At 34.7% G+C, this 21,034-nt stretch overlaps 3 protein-coding genes and 1 pseudogene across 3 annotated transcripts; 2 read left to right on the forward strand and 2 right to left on the reverse strand.

Moving 5' to 3' along the window:
* The first annotated feature begins 480 nt into the window (after positions 1-480).
* LOC132316430 (putative inactive methylesterase 20) lies at positions 481-11,607 on the forward strand. The gene is made up of 2 exons (XM_059814904.1): positions 481-714; positions 11,350-11,607. The coding sequence occupies exons 1-2, from the start codon at positions 481-483 to the stop codon at positions 11,605-11,607; spliced, it is 492 nt and encodes a 163-aa protein (XP_059670887.1).
* LOC132266805 (uncharacterized) lies at positions 9,562-14,380 on the forward strand. The gene is made up of 2 exons (XM_059767785.1): positions 9,562-11,937; positions 13,819-14,380. Exons 1-2 carry the CDS (start codon positions 11,653-11,655, stop codon positions 13,972-13,974), a joined length of 441 nt encoding a protein of 146 aa, XP_059623768.1. The 5' UTR covers positions 9,562-11,652; the 3' UTR covers positions 13,975-14,380.
* A 144-nt stretch (positions 14,381-14,524) lies between these two features.
* Positions 14,525-16,037, reverse strand: LOC132266801 (methylesterase 10-like). Its single transcript, XM_059767781.1, has 3 exons — positions 15,528-16,037; positions 14,976-15,113; positions 14,525-14,884 (listed from the first exon to the last, which is right to left on the reverse strand). The coding sequence occupies exons 1-3, from the start codon at positions 15,888-15,890 to the stop codon at positions 14,585-14,587; spliced, it is 801 nt and encodes a 266-aa protein (XP_059623764.1). The 5' UTR covers positions 15,891-16,037; the 3' UTR covers positions 14,525-14,584.
* A 3,310-nt stretch (positions 16,038-19,347) lies between these two features.
* On the reverse strand, positions 19,348-20,648 carry LOC132316431 (salicylic acid-binding protein 2-like; annotated as a pseudogene).
* Positions 20,649-21,034: the final 386 nt, after the last annotated feature.

The raw sequence follows: 21,034 nt of genomic DNA on the forward strand, positions 1-21,034 counted from the left end.
ATGCTATTTTATTATCACCACATATAATAAGGTCAAATTCATTAGCTATTCTGTTAATTGTCCTAAGCTCCATCTCTCAATAAATTAGAAAGTATTCTCAAAGGTTTTGTTCCATAATCTTGAAAATTTGCTGAAAAACTTATTTCAAAATGTTGAAATTGTAAAGGTGGAATTTATTATTTTATTTTATTTTAATATATTTTTAATGATAATTTCTAAAATCACTTTTCACTTGGTGTGTTCTGATGATCTAAAATTACACCACATTTAAAAAAGTCTCAACGTGAATAATATTCCAATATCTAACACCCCTAATAAAAAATGCTAAATTTTAGTCCTTAATTTGTATATTAGATGAGTACGGCAAAAGAATATGTCATATAAAATGAGTTAACAAGATGCTGAAATTACCGTTATACTTTTCAGCTATTAAGCACAGAATAAAATGAATTCTGAACAAAGGCTATCAAGAGCAAGGAGATGGACAAGGTTGAGAGGCATTTTGTGTTGGTTCATGGAGCTTGTCATGGAGCATGGTGTAGGTACAAATTGGCAACGCTGCTAAGATCAGCAGGTCACGGGGTCTCTGCTCTGGACATGGCTGCTTCTGGAGTTCACCCTAAGCGGCTGGATGAGGTCTGCTCGTTGTTGGACTACTGTGAGCCGTTGATGGAATTCATGAATCATCTGCCGGTGGATGATAGAGTGGTTCTGGTGGGTCACAGCAGGGGCGGGTGTTGGGATTTATATGCCCTGGCATAGCAAATTCCTGTTTAAATTAAAGTGACATATGTTCCTGACGTTTCTGAAATATTTATGTTTTATACAATTAGTGAATTCAATGTATTATATTTCGATTCATTATAGAATTGATAGTGTCCATTTGATTACAAGAGATATTTATATATATGTATGTGATGACAATCAATGCATGATATATAAATAGTAATCATAAATGGTTCATAGTCACTAATTATGAATGGACTCATAATTAATTAAGATTTGAACTGGATCCGCGTTAGGTTGAGATATATTGCGAGAGCCGTCATATGCAATTGCTCCCTATCACCGTCATGGCATTTGACTCTTAAGCATGAGAAAATTATAGACTCTTTTATTAATTAATAATTACTTTGATTTGTTCGGCGGATTCTTCGGGATCCTTAGACCGACACTTTGGGTAGTTATGTAATTAATAATTAGAGGGTTATATTTTCAATATTTGCATTATTGCTACTTGTATTTATTTTGTATTGATTATGGTTGATCACAAAGTAAATTCGAAGGCCTTTGTGTGTTTTTAGACAAAATGATTTATTATATATTTATTTATTTAAATTATTATTTTTGTCAAACAAATGTTTTATTGTGATCAAGTCAGAAATAATCAATGGTACCAAAATAAATATATTAATTAAGTAGTTGGATTGATGACTTTATTTATCCGATAACTAATTAAGTATAGAGGGGTCAAAGTGCAATATTGACTTAGAGGTTATTTATTATTTAATTGGAGTTCAATTAATTTCTTTTAGTGGAGTAGAAATTAATTTATGAATTAATTGAATTGGGTCCATGGACTGGGCCAATTATTAATTCATTGTAGCCAATAAAATAATAGGCCCAATGGATTCTCACTCATAGCCCAACTTGATATTGGAATTATATTAGATTTGAGACATATGAATTAGAGCTTGAGAAGGATTTATTGTTTCCTTTTCTTTATTTTTATGTTGCCTATAAATATACATGGTCTATGTATATTTTGGTATGATTTTTATGAGAAGGAAAAAGGAATAAATTTTCTCTCTCTAGAAAATTAGGGTTTATGTTCTCATCTAATGGAGGCTCTCACAAGCCTAGTTTTCCAAGGTCATTCATGGAGGCTTATGAGTGATTCCTAAAGGCAAAACAATTACCAAGAAGATGGAGATCCAAGGAGAAGACATCTTGCTAAGGGATCTACAATAAGTGAGAACATTCACTTTAGAGGAAAGATTTAAAGGTTTACTCAGACCTTTGATGTAAGTATTCAATCCATTAATTGAATGATACATCATATTTTTATTTTTGCATAAAACTTGTCTCTATGTGATGCATCAAGATCTATGAATCAAAATCCCTCGAAAAGGTTTTAAAACTTGCACGTTTCCCAACAGTGGTATCAGAGCATGGTTTGATTCATTACTAGAGATTATGATTTTATGAAAATCATCATTCATGGATCCAAATTTATATATGCATATGTATATATTTTTATATGATCATGATGTATGTATATTTGTGATTGGATGAATGTTGATGAATGGTTGGGCCATGGATGAAGCTTATAGGTTATTGGATTGTAATTTTATTTTTGGATGAATGTAATTAAGGCTTTGATTTAGCCGTTTGAAAGTTCAATGATGTAATTTAATTTTTTCCATTGTATTTCAAATTGTAAATTTATTTAAAGCCATGTAATATTCATCAAAGGGTGCTATGAAGCTTCAAGAAGGTCTAAAAGGGTTAAATTAGGCTTTATGAATTTTCTGAAATTTTTCCGACATTTTTCGGAATTTTTCTGGAATTTTTTTGGCTTAATTTATATTTTCTGGAATTTTTTAAATATTTTCTGGAATTTTCGGCGTTTTTCCGGCGACCGAAAAATTGCCGGCGGCGAGGTATTGGCCGGAGATAGGAGGACTGATGATCACATACTTCGCGGTACACAAGAATTTGGTGCAACCGCTATCAGGACCCTTGGATCAAAGTCAGCCCTAGAGTTGATAAGGTGCAGCGCACCTACATGGAGGATGGTATGCAGCCTCACAAGAAGCGCGCGTGAAGATCACGCGCCGTCATAGCTGAAAAAAAAAACAAGGCGCGTGGAGCTCACGCGCTGACCAAGTCAGCACCTCAGGCGCGTGGAGCTCACGCACTGACTATGTCAGCCAAAGCTACACTCCTCCACGCGCGTGCAGGCGTGTGGAGGTGCGTCCCACGCGCCTCTGGCGCATGCCAGCTCGTGGGGGCGCGTCCCAGGCGCGTGCCAGCGCGTGGGAGCGCGTGCGGGCTCGTGTGTTGTCCTTCTGCTTGCTCCAGGCGCGTGTGAGCGCGTGTGGGGTCCTCGGTGTTCGTTTCAAGCAGTATTTTACTTCTCCTAACGCGTACAAGCTTCCTATGGATGTTTACAGACTATTGAAGGACGCCCGCACAGCAAGAATAGGTTTTAGATGTTAAAAGCTGATTCCATTAGCCGTTTTTTATTTGCTTGATCATTTATGTGATGTATGAAATGCATGGAATAAATAATTATTAATTATTATTGTTCATGCATTGGATCCATGATATTTAATTAAATGACTTGATTTATATTAATTAAATTATGAAAATTAAGTGGATCTGATTACTAATTAATTTGAGGGCACTTATTGGGAAACGCAAAATTATTTTTTTGTAAACTATTTTTTAAAGTGTGCTTCAAATTAAATATTAGTGAATCATTTAAAGTCCAAATATTTTCTAAATTTAATTGGATTAAAATCAAGATGTTTTGCATGCATTATATCATGTAAATGAATAAAATGAAAACCCTAATTATGAATGATTAAAAATTGAGTGGGAGCGGGGATTTTATACATTGCCCCATGGCCTTTGTTATTAACACCATTGTAATTAGGTCTTCAAAAATAAGGCCCCACGCATGATTTGAAGAGTCTAAATATTACAAGAATGGTTATCTCATGAAAATAATAATATTAAATGTTCATTGTAATTAGATTTTTAAAAATAAGGCCCTACGCATGATTTAAAGAGTCTAGATTATAATGACAAGATATTTAATATTTTATTTTTCATTAGAGCATTAATAACGTTATACACTCAATCTAAAATCAATAGTGTTAGCTCCCCAACGGAGTGGTCTATACTAGATGATTTTAGAAAGGCTAAACATAATCGGGAATCATTTCATATAGATAGACAAGGCATTGTCTTAAGAGATATGGAAATGATGGGATTTGCCCACCAATAACAATAATGAACTTCGCCAACCGAATAAGTTATTGGCGTATTGGTTATTCGATTTTTCATGCAGTGGTTAAGGGACCCACATACTATTTTAATGGAAGTGCTCGCCTAATAGTAAATGAATCTCAACAATAGTAATAATGAACTCCTCCAACAGGATAAGTTATTGACATATTGATTGGTTGATTTATTATGCTACAGAGTTGAGGGACCCGCATTAATTAAAAGGGATTATTCACCAATAATGATAATGATCTCTTATTCGATTGAGATTTATTATATTATGTGGTTAACAAACTCATTTTAATTTTAAATATGTATGACAGTATTAATAATTCACCTTGCATGTTGTATGAATGCATTTATATTCAGATGAATTATGTCTAATCCATTTTATCTGCTTGCTTACATATTCTATGATATTGGACCTTATTTATAATGACTGGAAAATGAACTTAGATATTTTATTTACAACGTAAGGGTACAAAATGTGTTTATTACTCCTATACCTATCTCTTTTACTTTGAGATACCAAATTTGACATTAATGCTTTTAATAAATTAGATAAGGCAAATGATATGACTTGGTGCAATATTCTAGAGTTTAGCTCGAATATACTCCAAAGCTAACATTTGTATTATTTTATTTTCTTCAAGCATCATATTAAATGTCAATGAGATATTTTGGTGAGATTAGATAGAGCATATGCCTAAGTACTGTGTCAAATTTAAATACCATCAAGATAGCCTCATGAACTCCAGTTTGAAATCAAATTTTGGAAAATGATTGTTTATTATTTAAAATTAGCTGGAGATCAAAAGGGCTGACTTGGGTGGTAAGTTTCAAGTTGACATGATTATTGCCTTGTTACCAAACTCGTTCGACTCTGTTAGAGTGAACTAAATAAGGAATCAGTTTGAGTTCACACTCGCTGATATTCTTATAGAATTGGTAACATATGAAGGGATAATTAAAAGTATAGGCGTTCCTATCAATCTAACCTAGTCTATACCATCTTCTTTTAGGCCCAAGTGGACGGGCAAAAGATGATAATAGGACTAGGCTAGCACAAAATATGGATATCCAAAAGGTTAAAGGGAATAAGGCAGTGTATGTTGAGGGCAAAGAAAACTGTTTCTTTTGTCGCTAACTAAGACACTAAAGGACAAACTATCTAAGCAATGACGTGGCATAGGAAAATATATATATTTAATCATTGAGCCATGTTATGTGGTTGTATCTATTAATTTCTGATGAATAGATTCTGGAGCCACTAAACATGTTTGCAATTCATTGTACGGATTTCAGGAATCCAGAAGCCTCGATGATATGGAATATATTTGTACTTGACCTGATGTCAAGGTTGTAGCTAAATCAGTGGGAGTATTACATCTGAAATTAGAGAGTATGAGGATATTAGTATTAGAGAATTATCTTTATGCACAGAGGTTAGACGCTATCTAATTTTTGTTTCACTTGTAGCTTATAAAAACTAGATCGTTATTTTGTAAAACTGGTTTTATAAAATTGAATAGATATGCGATTGCTTCTGGTGCATTGAAAGATGGTTAATATACTATAATCACAAACTCTTAAGATTTGCAGGATGTAGAAACTAATGTTGCATCTCTAGATTGAAGGTTAAGAGAAAATTTGTTATTTCTGACTCATTGTATTTTTAATGTCTATTTTTGGGTTGTTATCAATCAAAATGAGATTCAAAGATTGGTCAAAGAAGGTTTATAACCTAGTGAGGCAGAGGAGCCTAAACCAAACTTGTGAATCCTGTTTTGAAGGATAGATAACTCTAAGGGCTTAATCAGCCAAATGAAATAGACATAAAGGACAATTGGAGTCGGTACACACAAACACGTGTGGTCTTGTGAACATCCAAGCAAGATTACTCACGTTTTGGATAAATTTACCTGTTGCGACACAAGTCTTATACTTTTGGTATATTCCGAGAGGGTCAAGACTGATGTGGAGCACAGATTAGGTAAACTTATCAAGACACTTCGATCTGATCGAAGATATGAGTATTTCTTGGGATAGTGTAAAGATTATATGGAAAATGAGGGTGTTGTGTACCAGTTTTCCGCAATTGACGCTAAATGCATTTAGGTGTCAAATAGGAATAACAGAATTCCGCTTAACATGGTTAGATATATGATCAGTTATGCAACATTATCTCTTTTATTTAAGAGTTTAGCGTTAATGACATCGATGCGCATTATGAACTGCATTCCATCTTAGTCTGTCTCAAGGATACCGTTGAGCTGTGTTTTTGACTAAATCTTAGTTTGAATCACATGCACATATAGGGTAGTCTTGCATATGTGCGCTTGATATGGACAAGTACGTTGGAAACAGATTATACGCATGATAGATTTGATAGCTACTCTAAAGGTCACTAGGATGGATTATTTTATGATCTCAATGATAAAAGTTGATTGTTTACACTCACTGTTTATCTATAGGAGAATCATATTATGAATCATATACCTAGTAGCATAGTGTTAGAGAATATGGAATGAGTACCAGATGTACCACATATGAACACACTTATTATAATAGAGATTGAGAATAATAAATGAATTCCCTATTGATGCGTAAGCATCATCTAGTACACAGATTCCTGCATCGGTCCATTAATTTAGTGGGAGGATTATTATCCAATCAGACAGAATCATGGTTTTAGGTGAGACCATTATGGACATCCCTGTTAAACATGAGTTGGACCCAGTAAGTTACACGGAAGCGTGAACCGATATGGATACAGATCGTTTTGGCGAGTTACTATGAAATCAGAGTTGGAATCTATGTATTCTAATAAATTCTGGGATCTTGTAGAACTTTCTAGTAGGGTGATTCCTATGGAAGGCAAGTTAATCTACAAAAAGATACCAGAAGATTTTTTAGTGAATAAATCATGGGTGTACAAGGGAATGTCATTATTTTTTTTTTGATTCTATATTTATATATGACATCCTACTCATTTAGAATGATGTGGAAGTTTTGTCATCGATAAAGAGGTAGTTGTTCAATTACTTTTAAATAAAGGATTTTCAAGATGTAAGCTATATTCCTAGGATCAAGCTTTTGCAAGATCAGGTTAAAAGGAAAATAGGCTTATCTTAATAATCCTACATTGGAAAAGTTTTGACCAGGTTTGGTATGCATAACTCAAAGAATGAGTTCTTGCTTTATTGATATGGATTGCTCTCTCTAGTAAGTAGTTTTCCAAGACTAGCAGAGGAGATTGAGCAAATGAGGCTGGAACTATATGTTTTGGCATATGGGAGTCTCATACATGCCATGGTCTATACCGAACAGGACATCCGCTACATTGTAGGGATAGTCAGATGATATCAGTTCAATCCTGGGCTTGATAAGTGGTCTGTTGTGAAAAATATCATTAAGTACCTAAGGAGAATCAATGATATCATACTCATTTATGGATGTGATGATATGGTCCTAGTCAAGTATGCTAGCTTTGATTTTCAATCAGAAGTAGATACTATGAAGTTCATGACTTTGTGTATGTTCACTTAATGGAAAGGAAATCAGTTGGTAGATTGTTAAGCAGATTTCAACTGCTGACTCAAACCTACAGGTGGAATATATTGCAGCCTTAAAGGCGGCAAAGGAAGCCTATTGGTTTGATCTCACTGTTTTAGAGGTTGTGGAGTATACTAGCTTGCCTATTGAGCTATGTTGTGACAATAGTACAGAAGTAGTCCAAACCAATGACCCAAGTTTCTATAGAGGAACAAGATACACTGAGAAGAAGTATCATGTTCTACATGATATTGTCCGGCAAGAAAATGTACTTGTAGCTAAAACATTGCATTGGAACACAACTTTGTTGATCCATTATCAAAGGTGTCATTGATCAATAATTTTGATCATCATTTGGATAACATTGGAGTTAAGTGCAATTTGAATTGGCTATGAGGGCAAGTGGGAGCTGTTGGGATTTATATGCCCTGGCATAGCAAATTCCTGTTTAAATTAAAGTGACATATGTTCCTGACGTTTCTGAAATATTTATGTTTTATACAATTAGTGAATTCAATGTATTATATTTCGATTCATTATAGAATTGATAGTGTCCATTTGATTACAAGAGATATTTATATATATGTATGTGATGGCAATCAATGCATGATATATAAATAGTAATTATAAATGGTTCATAGTCGCTAATTATGGATGGACTCATAATTAATTAAGATTTGAACTGGATCCGCGTTAGGTTGAGATATATTGCGAGAGCCGTCATATGCAATTGCTCCCTATCACCGTCATGGCATTTGACTCTTAAGCATGAGAAAATTATAGACTCTTTTATTAATTAATAATTACTTTGATTTGTTCGGCGGATTCTTCGGGATCCTTAGACCGACACTTTGGGTAGTTATGTAATTAATAATTAGAGGGTTATATTTTCAATATTTGTATCATTGCTACTTTTATTTATTTTGTATTGATTATGGTTGATCACAAAGTAAATTAGAAGGCCTTCGTGTGTTTTTAGACAAAATGATTTATTATATATTTATTTATTTAAATTATTATTTTTGTCAAACAAATGTTTTATTGTGATCAAGTCAGAAATAATCAATGGTACCAAAATAAATATATTAATTAAGTAGTCGGATTGATGACTTTATTTATCCGATAACTAATTAAGCATAGAGGGGTCAAAGTGCAATATTGACTTAGAGGTTATTTATTATTTAATTGGAGTTCAATTAATTTCTTTTAGTGGAGTAGAAATTAATTTATGAATTAATTGAATTGGGTCCATGGACTGGGCCAATTATTAATTCATTGTAGCCAATAAAATAATAGGCCCAGTGGATTCTCACTCATAGCCCAACTTGATATTGGAATCATATTAGATTTGAGACATATGAATTAGAGATTGAGAAGGATTTGTTGTTTCCTTTTCTTTATTTTTATGTTGCTTATAAATATACATGGTCTATGTATATTTTGGTATGATTTTTATGAGAAGGAAAAAGGAATAAATTTTCTCTCTCTAGAAAATTAGGGTTTATGTTCTCATCTAATGGAGGCTCCCACAAGCCTAGTTTTCCAAGGTCATTCATGGAGGCTTATGAGTGATTCCTAAAGGCAAAACAATTACCAAGAAGATGGAGATCCAAGGAGAAGGCATCTTGCTAAGGGATCTACAATAAGTGAGAACATTCACTTTAGAGGAAAGATTTAAAGGTTTACTCAGACCTTTGATGTAAGTATTCAATCCATTAATTGAATGATACATCATATTTTTATTTTTGCATAAAACTTGTCTCTATGTGATGTATCAAGATCTATGAATCAAAATCCCTCAAAAATATTTTAAAACTTGCACGTTTCCCAACAGCGGGATCTTCTTATCTATGGCCATGGAGAGGTATCCTGAAAAAATATCTATTGTTGTTTTTATCACTGCTTTCATGCCCGGTCCCAACTTAGATTTTCCTACTATCGATCAAGAGGTACTCTCTCTCTCTCTATCTACGATCTATCTCATATTAACATAGTTATAGATTGTAGAATGATTTTACTAGAGTATCTTCTGTTACGTCCCTAATTTGAGTATAATTATATACTAAATAGGAGGAACACAAGATTTATATGCATATATTTATTTAATTTTCCATGAAAGGATGACTTCTTTTAAATCTTTAAATCATTTCAAGAAAATAATTGTGTCATTTAACTAGGTACAATCATTAAACTTCATATTAAACTGCATATTATTGTTGAAAGGAAATCAAATAATTACATTGGCTGGTTGGCTGGTTAGTTATGTTCTGAGAAGTCAAACTATAAACTTTATAATCTATGCAAAAATCTAAATTTGAATTTTGCCTTCGCTCTTCACCTAGTTATCAATTAATAAGTCGCAATAAAGAGAACATAAAAATGGGAAAAAAAATAAAATGAAAGAAATATCTAAAAGTGTATGGAGCAGATGAGCAGTCTTTCTTTGCATGTACTGTGCGAGAAAGAGTCGATACGGAGTCCTTTTTAGTGAAGTGCATTATTAAACTGCATTAGTTAATGTTTGAAATAAATATAGAGGAGAAACGGTTTCCATAGCAAGAAAAAGAGGAAAAGGGCAAATAACGATGTGTTTGTCTTTTCAACTCAATTACAAAAAAAAAGTCGAGTCATTGTTTAATACCCCTAAACTTTTTTGATCTTGTTTGCAAAAGGATTGAATTGCCCCATGGCTTGGGACAGTTGGGGTTTATTATTGGGGTTGTTTAGGTTTCATTGGGTCATGCCCAGGTCCCCAAGAGCTGTGGTGGAGGTTTGGAGGGTGCATAGTGAGGGCCCAAGCTTGTGATTATTGGAGGGTTGCGTCCTCATGCCTTTGGTGGTGCTTATGGTTATAGAGAAATAAGAGATCTTTTGAAGGAATCGAGAATTTTATTGGGACTCTTAAGTTTTCTATTATTAGAGGAAATTGTTGATATTTTGGGTTGTGAGTGTTTAGAGGCCTTATTTGGCCTCACGTAGTTTTTGATAAATGCGTTCCCCTTCTGATTACTTTTACACAATCTTACTTCGGAAAAAAAAAAAAAAAAAAAAAACTACTGTTCACTAGAGATCTTGGCATGGAAATATGCATCGGAGGTCTACAAAATTATACCTCTGCAATTCCATGGGTATAAATTTTGAGAATTGCTAAAGTTTTTTGAATGCTATTTAGGACTCTTTTGGATAATATACATGAAAGGGTTTGGTGCAATAATAAGGTTACTCCCCATTATGACACAGAAGGTTTCGATTTCTAAATGGGAAATAGCATTAGTATGGAGAAGCAAGGCTGTGTACATAATGACTCCCCTGTAGACTTCGCAATAACTGAAGCCTCGTGCCCTGAGTTAAGGCCGTTTTTAACAAGGGTTAATTTTACCTACACCCCCTGTCAGTAACCACCCACTAACGAAAATGTGTGATTTTACGATTTTACCCTTGAATTATATATTAAAATTTATAACTCAATGAAAAAAAATTAAATTTCTCTCTCCCCTCTCTCTCTCACACACACACACACACATATATATATATATTTCTTTTTTTTTTTTCCCTTTCTTCTTCATTGTTGCCGGCGAGGCCACCGGACTGAACTGGCCTTCACCGGACTTGGGATCGCCGGACTGAACTGGGTCGAGGTAGCTGTGAACTTTGCCGCCGTTGCCTTTGATTCGGCTTACCTCGTTCTTGTCCAGCGTTACGACGGTGAGTACACTGCCGTAGATTCGACGGCGTTGAAGTCCGGCGTTTGGACTTAACTAAGGATTCCTCCTTTTTCAGTCTGGCGAGCAGCAATTTGGTTATGCGAAACCCAATTCAGCGATTCAGTCGTTCTCAAAGCTAGAACGAACTAAGTTCGACCAAACCCAGTTCAGTCCGGCGAGCAGAGATTCCTCAGCCCACCACGGTGAAACCCAATTCAAAACGGCCATAGACACGCCAGAGCTCTGTAGAAGAATTCGGCCTAGCTCTGGAACTTTGTCACCATCCGAACCATCACCATCACAACCCCAAGAATCTGATTCCATTCTTGTGTAGAAAAACGAAGTCAGATGTCGGCTCCTCCGCCTCCACCACTGCCGAATGGACGTCGATGCCGAAGAATCGAAGGCGAAGTCGATTGCGGAAGACGACGCTAAAGACCAAGTTGATGTCGGCGGCAGGTGTCGGATTACAACCTCTACGGTATCGCAATCAATGTCTCTCAGCGGCGGGACGTCGGATTACAGGCTCGATGGCATCGTAATCGGCGGCGAAAATCAGCGTCTTGTGCTCCGACGGGAGACCGGACCCAGCCTTTACAGCGTCTCCAACATTGCTCTGTTGATCAACATCGTCGGCGCCGGAACCCTCGACCGTGACTTTCTGGTATATATATATATCTATATATAATGGTATATAACATCACCCACATGGTGGCATGCACATTGCACAATTATTCAGGGGACAAAAAGTATCTTAAGTGGAGGTAGCCCAGTTTATGCTTAGATTTTCTCTCTCTATTTAATCATTCTTTGGTTGGATGCATGCATATACAATGTGTGGATAATAACTGTAGCGTAATAATCTTTTATTCATAAAGTGACTAAGAAATTCAACTACAGTTATATTAAATGATCATTATTCATGGATGAAATTTTTATTCATTGATGATTAACAGGACTATTATATAAGCCTCGACCCTTGGCCAAATTGAAAATTTTAATTTAATTAAAAATTTAAAAAGAAATTAAAATAAAATAAAATTTTATTTTTTAATTAAATTAATGGCTCTATGTGTGAAAGGAAGAAGATTATATATATATATATATATTGAAGTGAAAGGTAGGGTATTCCTTGAGTTAACTAAGGGTAGTTTTGTAATTGCGTATTGGTGAACTGAGATTAAAGATATCATTTTAGACAGTAAAAGGGTAAAATTGACTTTTTAACAATTTGATGATGCTGACATCAGCATACACCTTGAGTTGCTTAACCGCAGGGGATAATTTGCTACACAAACCAAAACTTTAAAAACGGTCGGTGAAATATTGAAATATAAAAAGAGTGTAAGTGGAATATGGACAAATATAAAGCCGTATAGGTAGAATTAACCCTTTTAACAATTATTTGAATGGTTGTTAATGCATCCTATCTGTTGTTAATGGTGTTGGTCCGGCAGTGAGGACCATCTCATCTGACATACCTTTAATATACCTTCTTTGAATTTCTAGATAACTATAAAAGAAAGAGTACATTTAACAATGACACTACTTTTATATGTTTTTTGCCACATAAGTTTGACTATTTTAATTAATATGTAACAAAAGTTATTTTCATGTAGACTTATAAATTATATAAATACTAGACTCATCCAAAGAAGCTGAATTTTATGATACATTTAGTTAAGTGAATGAAGTTGCAATGAAGAAATATGAGATTTAAATGAAATATTGGTTTTTGAAGTTGGATCCAGATGTCCAAAGGATGTTAGAATAGAAATATAAGTGATTTATTTTTTCAAAATCTTTGTATAAGTAGCATCTTGTCAGTAGGATGTCAAATGCATCGTTACATATCTTATCTGATTTCCCCACGCCTATTTATTGAAGTTGGATTTGAAATTTCACTCCTTAAATGATTGAATAATTTTAAATTTCAAATCCAAATTGAACTTTGATATCTTTTGTTTGGTATTGAGTGGAATGATTCCATCCGGAACAGGACAAATTCATTGCCATATTGCTTTGTTTATGGAAATTATGGACCACAACATTCCATGGCCGTCATATTGACACACAAAGCTCTGTGCCAAACTGCTTTCTTTATGAAAATTATGGACCACATTCCACTGCTTTCATATTGACACACAAGGTTTTTTTTTTCCCTGGAAAATTACTCTGAAGTACTAGAAGGAAAACTTGAATCCTCCACCTTTTATTCTTAAATAAGACGAGATACAACTAGGTCACATGATTTTGTGATAGATTCAACGTTGCCTATTCTACAAGTTACTATCAGCAGACAAGTGTGGACAATTTGTCAATGACTTTGCTTTGTTGTATGAATTGACACAATGAAACAACTTATTCAGTTCAACACACACACACAGAGGGAGAGAATAGTAAAAAGAGATGAAACACTAATTTGCCTTTAATTTGGATATCTATTCAGTTTCAAATACCCTTTACATATTTTCTGTTTTTAATACCAGATACATATTTGGATGGTAAAAGAGTAATCATACATTTTCTTTGGTAATTTATACAGTTCAATCAAGTATTGGACTCTTATATGGACAGCCAATATAAGTTCGATCAAGGGCTGGACAAATCTCCAACCTCGATCCTCTTTGGCCCCAACTTCTTATCTTCCAAGTTGTATCAACTATCCCCACCCGAGGTAATTCTATTTGATGCTCCATGATCATCTATATACGTGTATATATACATACATACATATATACATATATATATATATAGCTATATTTGTAGTCCCTACAACATTTTGATCTCAATACAGTTCCCTTTTGACATAAGATTTTTGAAGATCAAATGGTGTGAGCTAATGTTATATCTTTTGACCATGGTTGAAATGAAACACGATTTTACTTTGGCAAGCTTGTTGGTGAGACCAGTTGCTCCATTTAACGATGCTGAAGTGTTGAAGGAAATTTCTCATACTAAGGAGAAATATGGATTGGTCCGTCGAGTTTATGTGATTAAGGAGGATTTACAGAGGTGGATGATAGAGAATAATCCAACGGACGAGGTGAAGGTGATCTCCGGTTCAGATCACATGGTGATGTTCTCCAAGCCTCAGGAGCTCTGCACCTGCCTGCAGGAGATTGCTGTGAAAATTATTGCTGATTCATTGTCACTCCTACCTAAGAATCGAACTTTGAACGTCCGAGTTTACGGCTCGCCCTCAGGAGACTCTTTGTCCCCGTAAATATTAATCATTTGACATACAAATGTGAAGATAATAGATAGTATCCGGTTTTAGTTGGATAAACATTGTGCCATAAATCCCAGATTTAGGCAGAGCTTACAGAAACTGAATATTTCTCAGCAATCTCTTGGATACAGAGGCAAAGCTCTTTGGGTTTGGATAGCATTACCATATGGCCAGCTTCAGCTATCAACTTCACTTCTTTAGCAGGACTGTTCTGAATCATCCATCTCTGGAATTCCTCTTTCAACAGTTGATCTTCTCCACACACTACAAAAACCCGATTCACCGACCCGAATTTCTCCTCGGTTAGCAGAGATTCCTTGCCCAAGTCTTCCTTGAACAACCCACTTGGCCTCACCAACATTTTGGCTAATTCCAGGTCCTGCAATAATCCGTTGTACCAGTCATATTACTAGATTTTGCATTGGACTTTCCTATTAATTCAGGTAAAATTTTGCTTGTGGCACACTCACCTCCGATTGGCAATGTTGATATAGGAAACTTGACATGTAATCTGGACCAAAAATGGCCGAGGTTGCCGGGTTCTCCTGCCCGTGATCAAACGAAAACTGGAGGCCCGATAAGGATTCCATTGGGGTCCTGCTGAAAAACTAGTTTCTCCATTGGGGTAAGAAAAATATTTTCCTTATAATTTAATTCTAGTTATTCCAAACATAAAAATGAGATTTAATTACAAATCCAATCCCATTTCTTTTTTCTTTTTCAATTCCAAATTCCCAAAAAAAAAAAAAAAAAAAAAAAAGGTGATTCCAAACAAAGTGGAAAATAGCAAATAGATGACTTCTAGTGAATCCTACTAGCAAAAGATTTGGTTCGGTTTGGTTCTGAGATGAATCAAAACCAAACCAGTCACATAATTATCAGAATCAAATCAAACTGTTAGAATCAATAAAATTGAACCGTAGATGAACATTTGGTTCTACCATATGTATATGCACAACGAGGAATATATATATATATATATATATATATAATTTGACATAAGGCTTAACCAAGATGCTTACTTCTTGAACTAAAGTTGCTGGTGGGGATGTGTAATTTGGCATGAAGGCTGTGACATAAACTGCTAACAATATGTTGCTTGGAAAACTTTCCATGGCTAGAGAAATGACAAAGCCACCAAAACTGTGACCAACCAAGACCACCTTCTCATCATGAGGCAGAGAGGCCATGAAGTCCATCAATGGTTGCAGGTAGTCGGAGATGGAAGCAATCTCATCATTCCGCTTACTGTTGACGCCGCTAGCACCGAGGTCCAAGGCGGTGACGCGGTGGCCGGCCAATTTGAGCAGAGTGACAACCTTGTACCAGGACCAAGCTCCATGGCACATGCCATGGACTAGAACAAAGTGCTTCTCGCTCTCCATTAATTATCAGTTTCAATTTCTTATCATTAGTTTTTATAGGGCGTGTTAGGCAACACCTAATCAAAATGCATCATCATTCAAGTTTATTGCTAACAGTTTTTATAAATAGGTGAACGAGACAAATTTCCTTAAATGATGCATTTTAACTAGATGAGCATACTATTTATATAGTCCTATTTAGTTCTCAAAAATTTTCTAGTTAGTCATCTTAGTGGTTGCCGAGTGGAGTAATGCTGCGTGAGAATAGACGTGTCAGTTGTGTTATATATATGTATTTTACCTTGGCAAACAGAAAGATTTTATAAAAATTTTATAAACATCAAAGCAACAAGTACATGAGAAGGAGCACAGGTAAGGCAGAGGGACGAGTACATAAATCTGTGCGTGTTACCTTCCTAATCAACTCCACCATCGGAAAACTTGGAGCTTTCACATTACGAAAACAGACGAAAGAAAATGGCATAATGTTACTAACAACCTCCAGATCCAGAAGGCACACGATATTCGCAACCGCAGTATATAGCACCAAGCAGACGTATTAGTACTTCCCAACAGCACTCCAAGATCCAAAACCATGGCAGTCCACCAATCCGTATAAACATGACTCCCGGAAAGCTGGACAACAGCATTAATCACCTCGTGCCTCTTATCTATAAACAGAGGATACCCATACCAAGGGGAGAACCCGTAGCACCATACAAATATCAAAGGGACACAAAAGAAACACAATCAATAAACACCATAATGCATCCTTGTAACGACATAGCACCACCACCAAGTGACCGGCAAGAACACCATTCAAAACAAATTCCATAGAACATATAAAAACTTTTCCATTGCCTCCAAAGTACATGGGACGTGAAGAAGAGACATTCTTAATATGCTTTTAACTCCAATAAATCGGGAGAATTCTAACCTAAATCCAATGATTGGCAATTGTAGAGAACCAAAGAACCCACAACAAAATATAGAGAACCATAAGGTCCGTTTGGAAAATAAGCCAGCAAGTAGGCACCGCCACAAAAGGTCATTATCTTTACGTTTCCCTCACCAAAGAGAGTAAAAATGGAAAATAATGTACCTGTGGGCCCAGGTGATAGACAATAGTTGAATGATAGTTTTATTTTTTATTTCCTTGGCAAACAAAGACTACCAAAATCAACACAAACAACCTTTGACTGCCAAATCCAGAATATCAAGCGGAAGATGATAATTTAAAATGACCAGAAATTTAGAAAAACTGAAGTGTTGTACAATATCACGCAACTCTAGAGACGTCGTAGAAACAAACCTCACAAACCCCAAACACTTACCAAGACTGACGACAGAATAAAGAGCCATTGAGTACACCAATGGTCCACACAATAAAGCATTGATATAATAAAAACTGTAATGTCTACCTGGCTCACAGATTGAACGCCTGTGTGTTATATATGAAAGGATATATATAATGGTTGGTTAGGTTAGCTGGAGCCTGACAATTAGGAATGACAAAGTTTGACATGACTCGTCAACACGATTCGAATACGATACGAGTTAAACGAATTTGAATTAATCTTAAACGGGTTCAGGTCATAAACAGGTCAACATAATTAACTCGTTTAGTTAATCGTATCGTATTTAGGTTGAGAAGTTCAACCCGTTTAACTACACATATCATAAGCAAATTTCTATTTAAGTTTCAAAATAACTATTTAAAATTGTATCTTATAATTTATTCTTTTGTAAATTAGAGACTATTTAGTAATTTGGTTGGATTGAAACTTATATTTTTCTAGTATTTAATGTTTGATCGAGTATTATTAACAATTTAAGTAATAAAATATTTAATTTTATTAAACAGGTCATTAAACGAGTTACACGTGTAACCCGTTTAATAATCGTGTTAGGAGTTGGGTTGAACTGTTTAGTAAAATACCCTTAAATCGACACGGCACGATTATGACCCACGAACACGAATTGTCATCCCTATTGACAATGGTTGATGGATTAATTGACAAAATTACTAGGGTTAGCACAGAATCCTCGATCTACTACAAATTCAAATTCATAATATTCAAGTCATAATGAAGCAATCTTATTGTTCCGACAAAATCCATCTTGATTAATTGACAATATAATATTTTCTTCATGTACATATTTCATGAAAAAATATATCTTATGAATTACTAATTCTTATTAATCTTTTGGGATAATTCCATAAAACTGGGATTTTGTGGGTCAAAGGACAAAAGAATGGAGTCAAAATCAAGTTTTCAAATTAATGGAATTTTATGTAAGTCTGACGTGGACATGGAAAATTACTATACATTATCTTTTTATTCCCATAATAACCTTCTCTTATTGTTATGAAATTATGCTACTAACCCTCTCAAATCTATAGAGAGAAGAGAAACACATTTATGCCAATCCTCTCAAACTCTCCTTCACCAGCAGCTCCTCTGTAAAAAGAATGAAGTCAAAATCCACTTTTTTGTTCATTTTCTTTATAAATCATTAGTTCTCAATGTAATTTCCTTTCTAACTTTGATTTTTTTCTCTATTTTACTTATTTATTTTTAATTTCCTTTCTAAGACTCAATGTAATTTCCTTTCTAACTTTGATTTCCCCCTCTATTTATTTCTATTTTACTTATTTATTTTAATGTAATTTTTTTTATTAAAATAATGAAGTTTCACAATTATTAAAATAAATTTACTAAACAAATAAAATTGCCATTTAAACCGACACTAATTAATATTACAATCTTTGATTCTCTCTCACAACCACTACCAAATTCAAGATCTTCAGAGTATATAGATATATAAAAATAAATAAGTAAAATAGAGGGGGAAATCAAAGTTAGAAAGGAAATTACATTGAGAACTGATGATTTATAAAGAAAATGAACAGAAAAGTGAATTTTGACTTTATTCTTTTTACAGTGATTTTGACAGTGTGTTTCGAGAGTTTGAGAAAAGAGGAGCAGATGGATAAGGAGAATTTGAGAGGATTGGTATAAATGTGTTTCTCTTCCCTCTCTAAATATGAGAGGGGTAGTAACATAATTAAATAACAATAATAGAAGGGTATTTTGGGAATAAAAAAGATGATGTATAATAATTTTTCATGTCAACGTTAGACTTTCATAAAATTCCATTAATTTGGAAAATTAGATTTTGACTTCATTCTTTTGTCTTTTGACCCCAAAACTCCATTTTTATGGAATTATCTCTAATCTTTTCTCCCTGACACTCCACGAATGCAGGTAACTTTCCCTATGGAAAGAAATTACAGCTTCAGTGTAAATCAAAGGAAATAATGATGCATTATATTATTAATTTCAACTTCATGACAGCATTGTGGGGTGACCACAAATGTACCTTAATTGAAATTACAAAGCAAACAGTAACAGATTAATTATTAACAGCTTCACAATTGACAACAAAAAGGTTGGTGAAGAACCCTGTTTTTCTTTCAATTGTATTCACCTGCAATCTCTAGGAAACACTTGCATACTTGGTCTGGCTTTGAAAACATTGGCATTTGGTCTGCACCTTCAATCTCCTTCACCTCTTTCACCGGGTTGTTTTCGATCATCCTGGAATTCCACCGGTGTCGTTTTATCTTTAGTGCATACAACATAAACTCGCGAAACTGATCCGAATCCTTTAATCGTGAACTTATCCAACTTATGTAAATCTTCCATGAATAATGATCCTGGCCTTACCAACAATGTTCCCGATGTATAATCTTGTTGAAAAAAAAAATACAAATAATTAAAACCGATGTCCCCAACAACTTGCCCCTAACAAGATTCAAACACTTAAACTTCCCGTTTATTGAGAGATCTCATATCATCTGAACTAATTCCGATTTGGTTCCAAATTTGTTGTAACATGTACACGTGTTTACTTTGTGTGTGTGTGTGTGTGAAGAGAGAGAGATTAGGGGCTTACCTCAATGGAGCAAGATGATAGAGGGTGGAATTCATGAATTTGGGGCCTACAGCCAATGATATTAGAGGTTCATTGGGGTCACCAAATGCTGCAAACTGTGTGTCCATCCAGGCTTCGTGGAGTCCCTCCAGCATACTTTTTAGAGGAAAATATATATATATAAAATTGGGAATCAAAATTGACAACAAAAATTTCCTAATCATAGGATATAACGTTGATATACTTTTTAACAATGGGTCCTTACTTGATTAATTTTATTCAAATAATGATAAATATTAAATCAGAATCTATTCTAAATCCCATATTGATCCATTGTATATATTTACGTGTGCTGAGGCAAATGAGTAATAAGAAAAGAAATTAATAAGACGCCGTCATATATAGACCTCACATGAATGTATAATGTGATCATCTTATTTTTTCTGTCTGTAAATCATGAATATGATACTTATCGAGAACATAGGATGGCCCATTTGTGCTATCAGACATGATGGCATTGAGGAAGACGGCTACAGAGATCTTCTCAGGGTACTTCTCCATAGCAAGAGCAGCACTCATGCCACCACCGCTATGTCCCACTAGTATCACCTTTTCACCTTGAGGAATCACCTCCAGGACCTCCAACAACGGTAATGTGTAGTCGTGGAGTGACCGGACATCGTCTAGTTGCTTCGGATTGATGCCGGAAGCCGCAAGGTTCACCGCTGTGAACCAGTGGCCGGCCACCTCGGTCTGCGGTTTAACCTTGTACCATACCCAAGCTCCTTGGCATGCACCATGTGTTAGTACAAAATGCTTTTGTTGCTTGCCCACTTCCATTTTTTCTTGTTTAATTAAGCAGGGTACGTTGTTCCTATCTTCAATATAGATGCATATATATATATGATGATGAACTAGGAAATGTTCTATTGTCTAAGCAAATGTGTCCTAAGAGCTACGTTGGCTAGTTGAAATTTAAAAATTGTGAATTATACACTAAATAATAAATTAATAAAGTTAGGTCATAATTCAATTGTCTTATATTTGGTTTGTCTAACATGCATTATTGTTTGATTGGATATTGTATTTTAATTTCCACGAGTTCTGTACAAAATTTTATATCATAATCGATTTGTTGGGACTGTTCACTAATAAAATGATAAATGATCTTTGTATCCTATAAATTGCGGGGGAAGTTTTGATAGATATATAGTATGAAATATATA

The sequence above is a fragment of the Cornus florida genome, unplaced genomic scaffold, assembly GCF_030987335.1.
Source record: "Cornus florida cultivar Cherokee Brave unplaced genomic scaffold, ASM3098733v1 CherokeeBrave_3.0.0_Hap2_Chr07, whole genome shotgun sequence".
NCBI classification, from domain to species: domain Eukaryota; kingdom Viridiplantae; phylum Streptophyta; class Magnoliopsida; order Cornales; family Cornaceae; genus Cornus; species Cornus florida.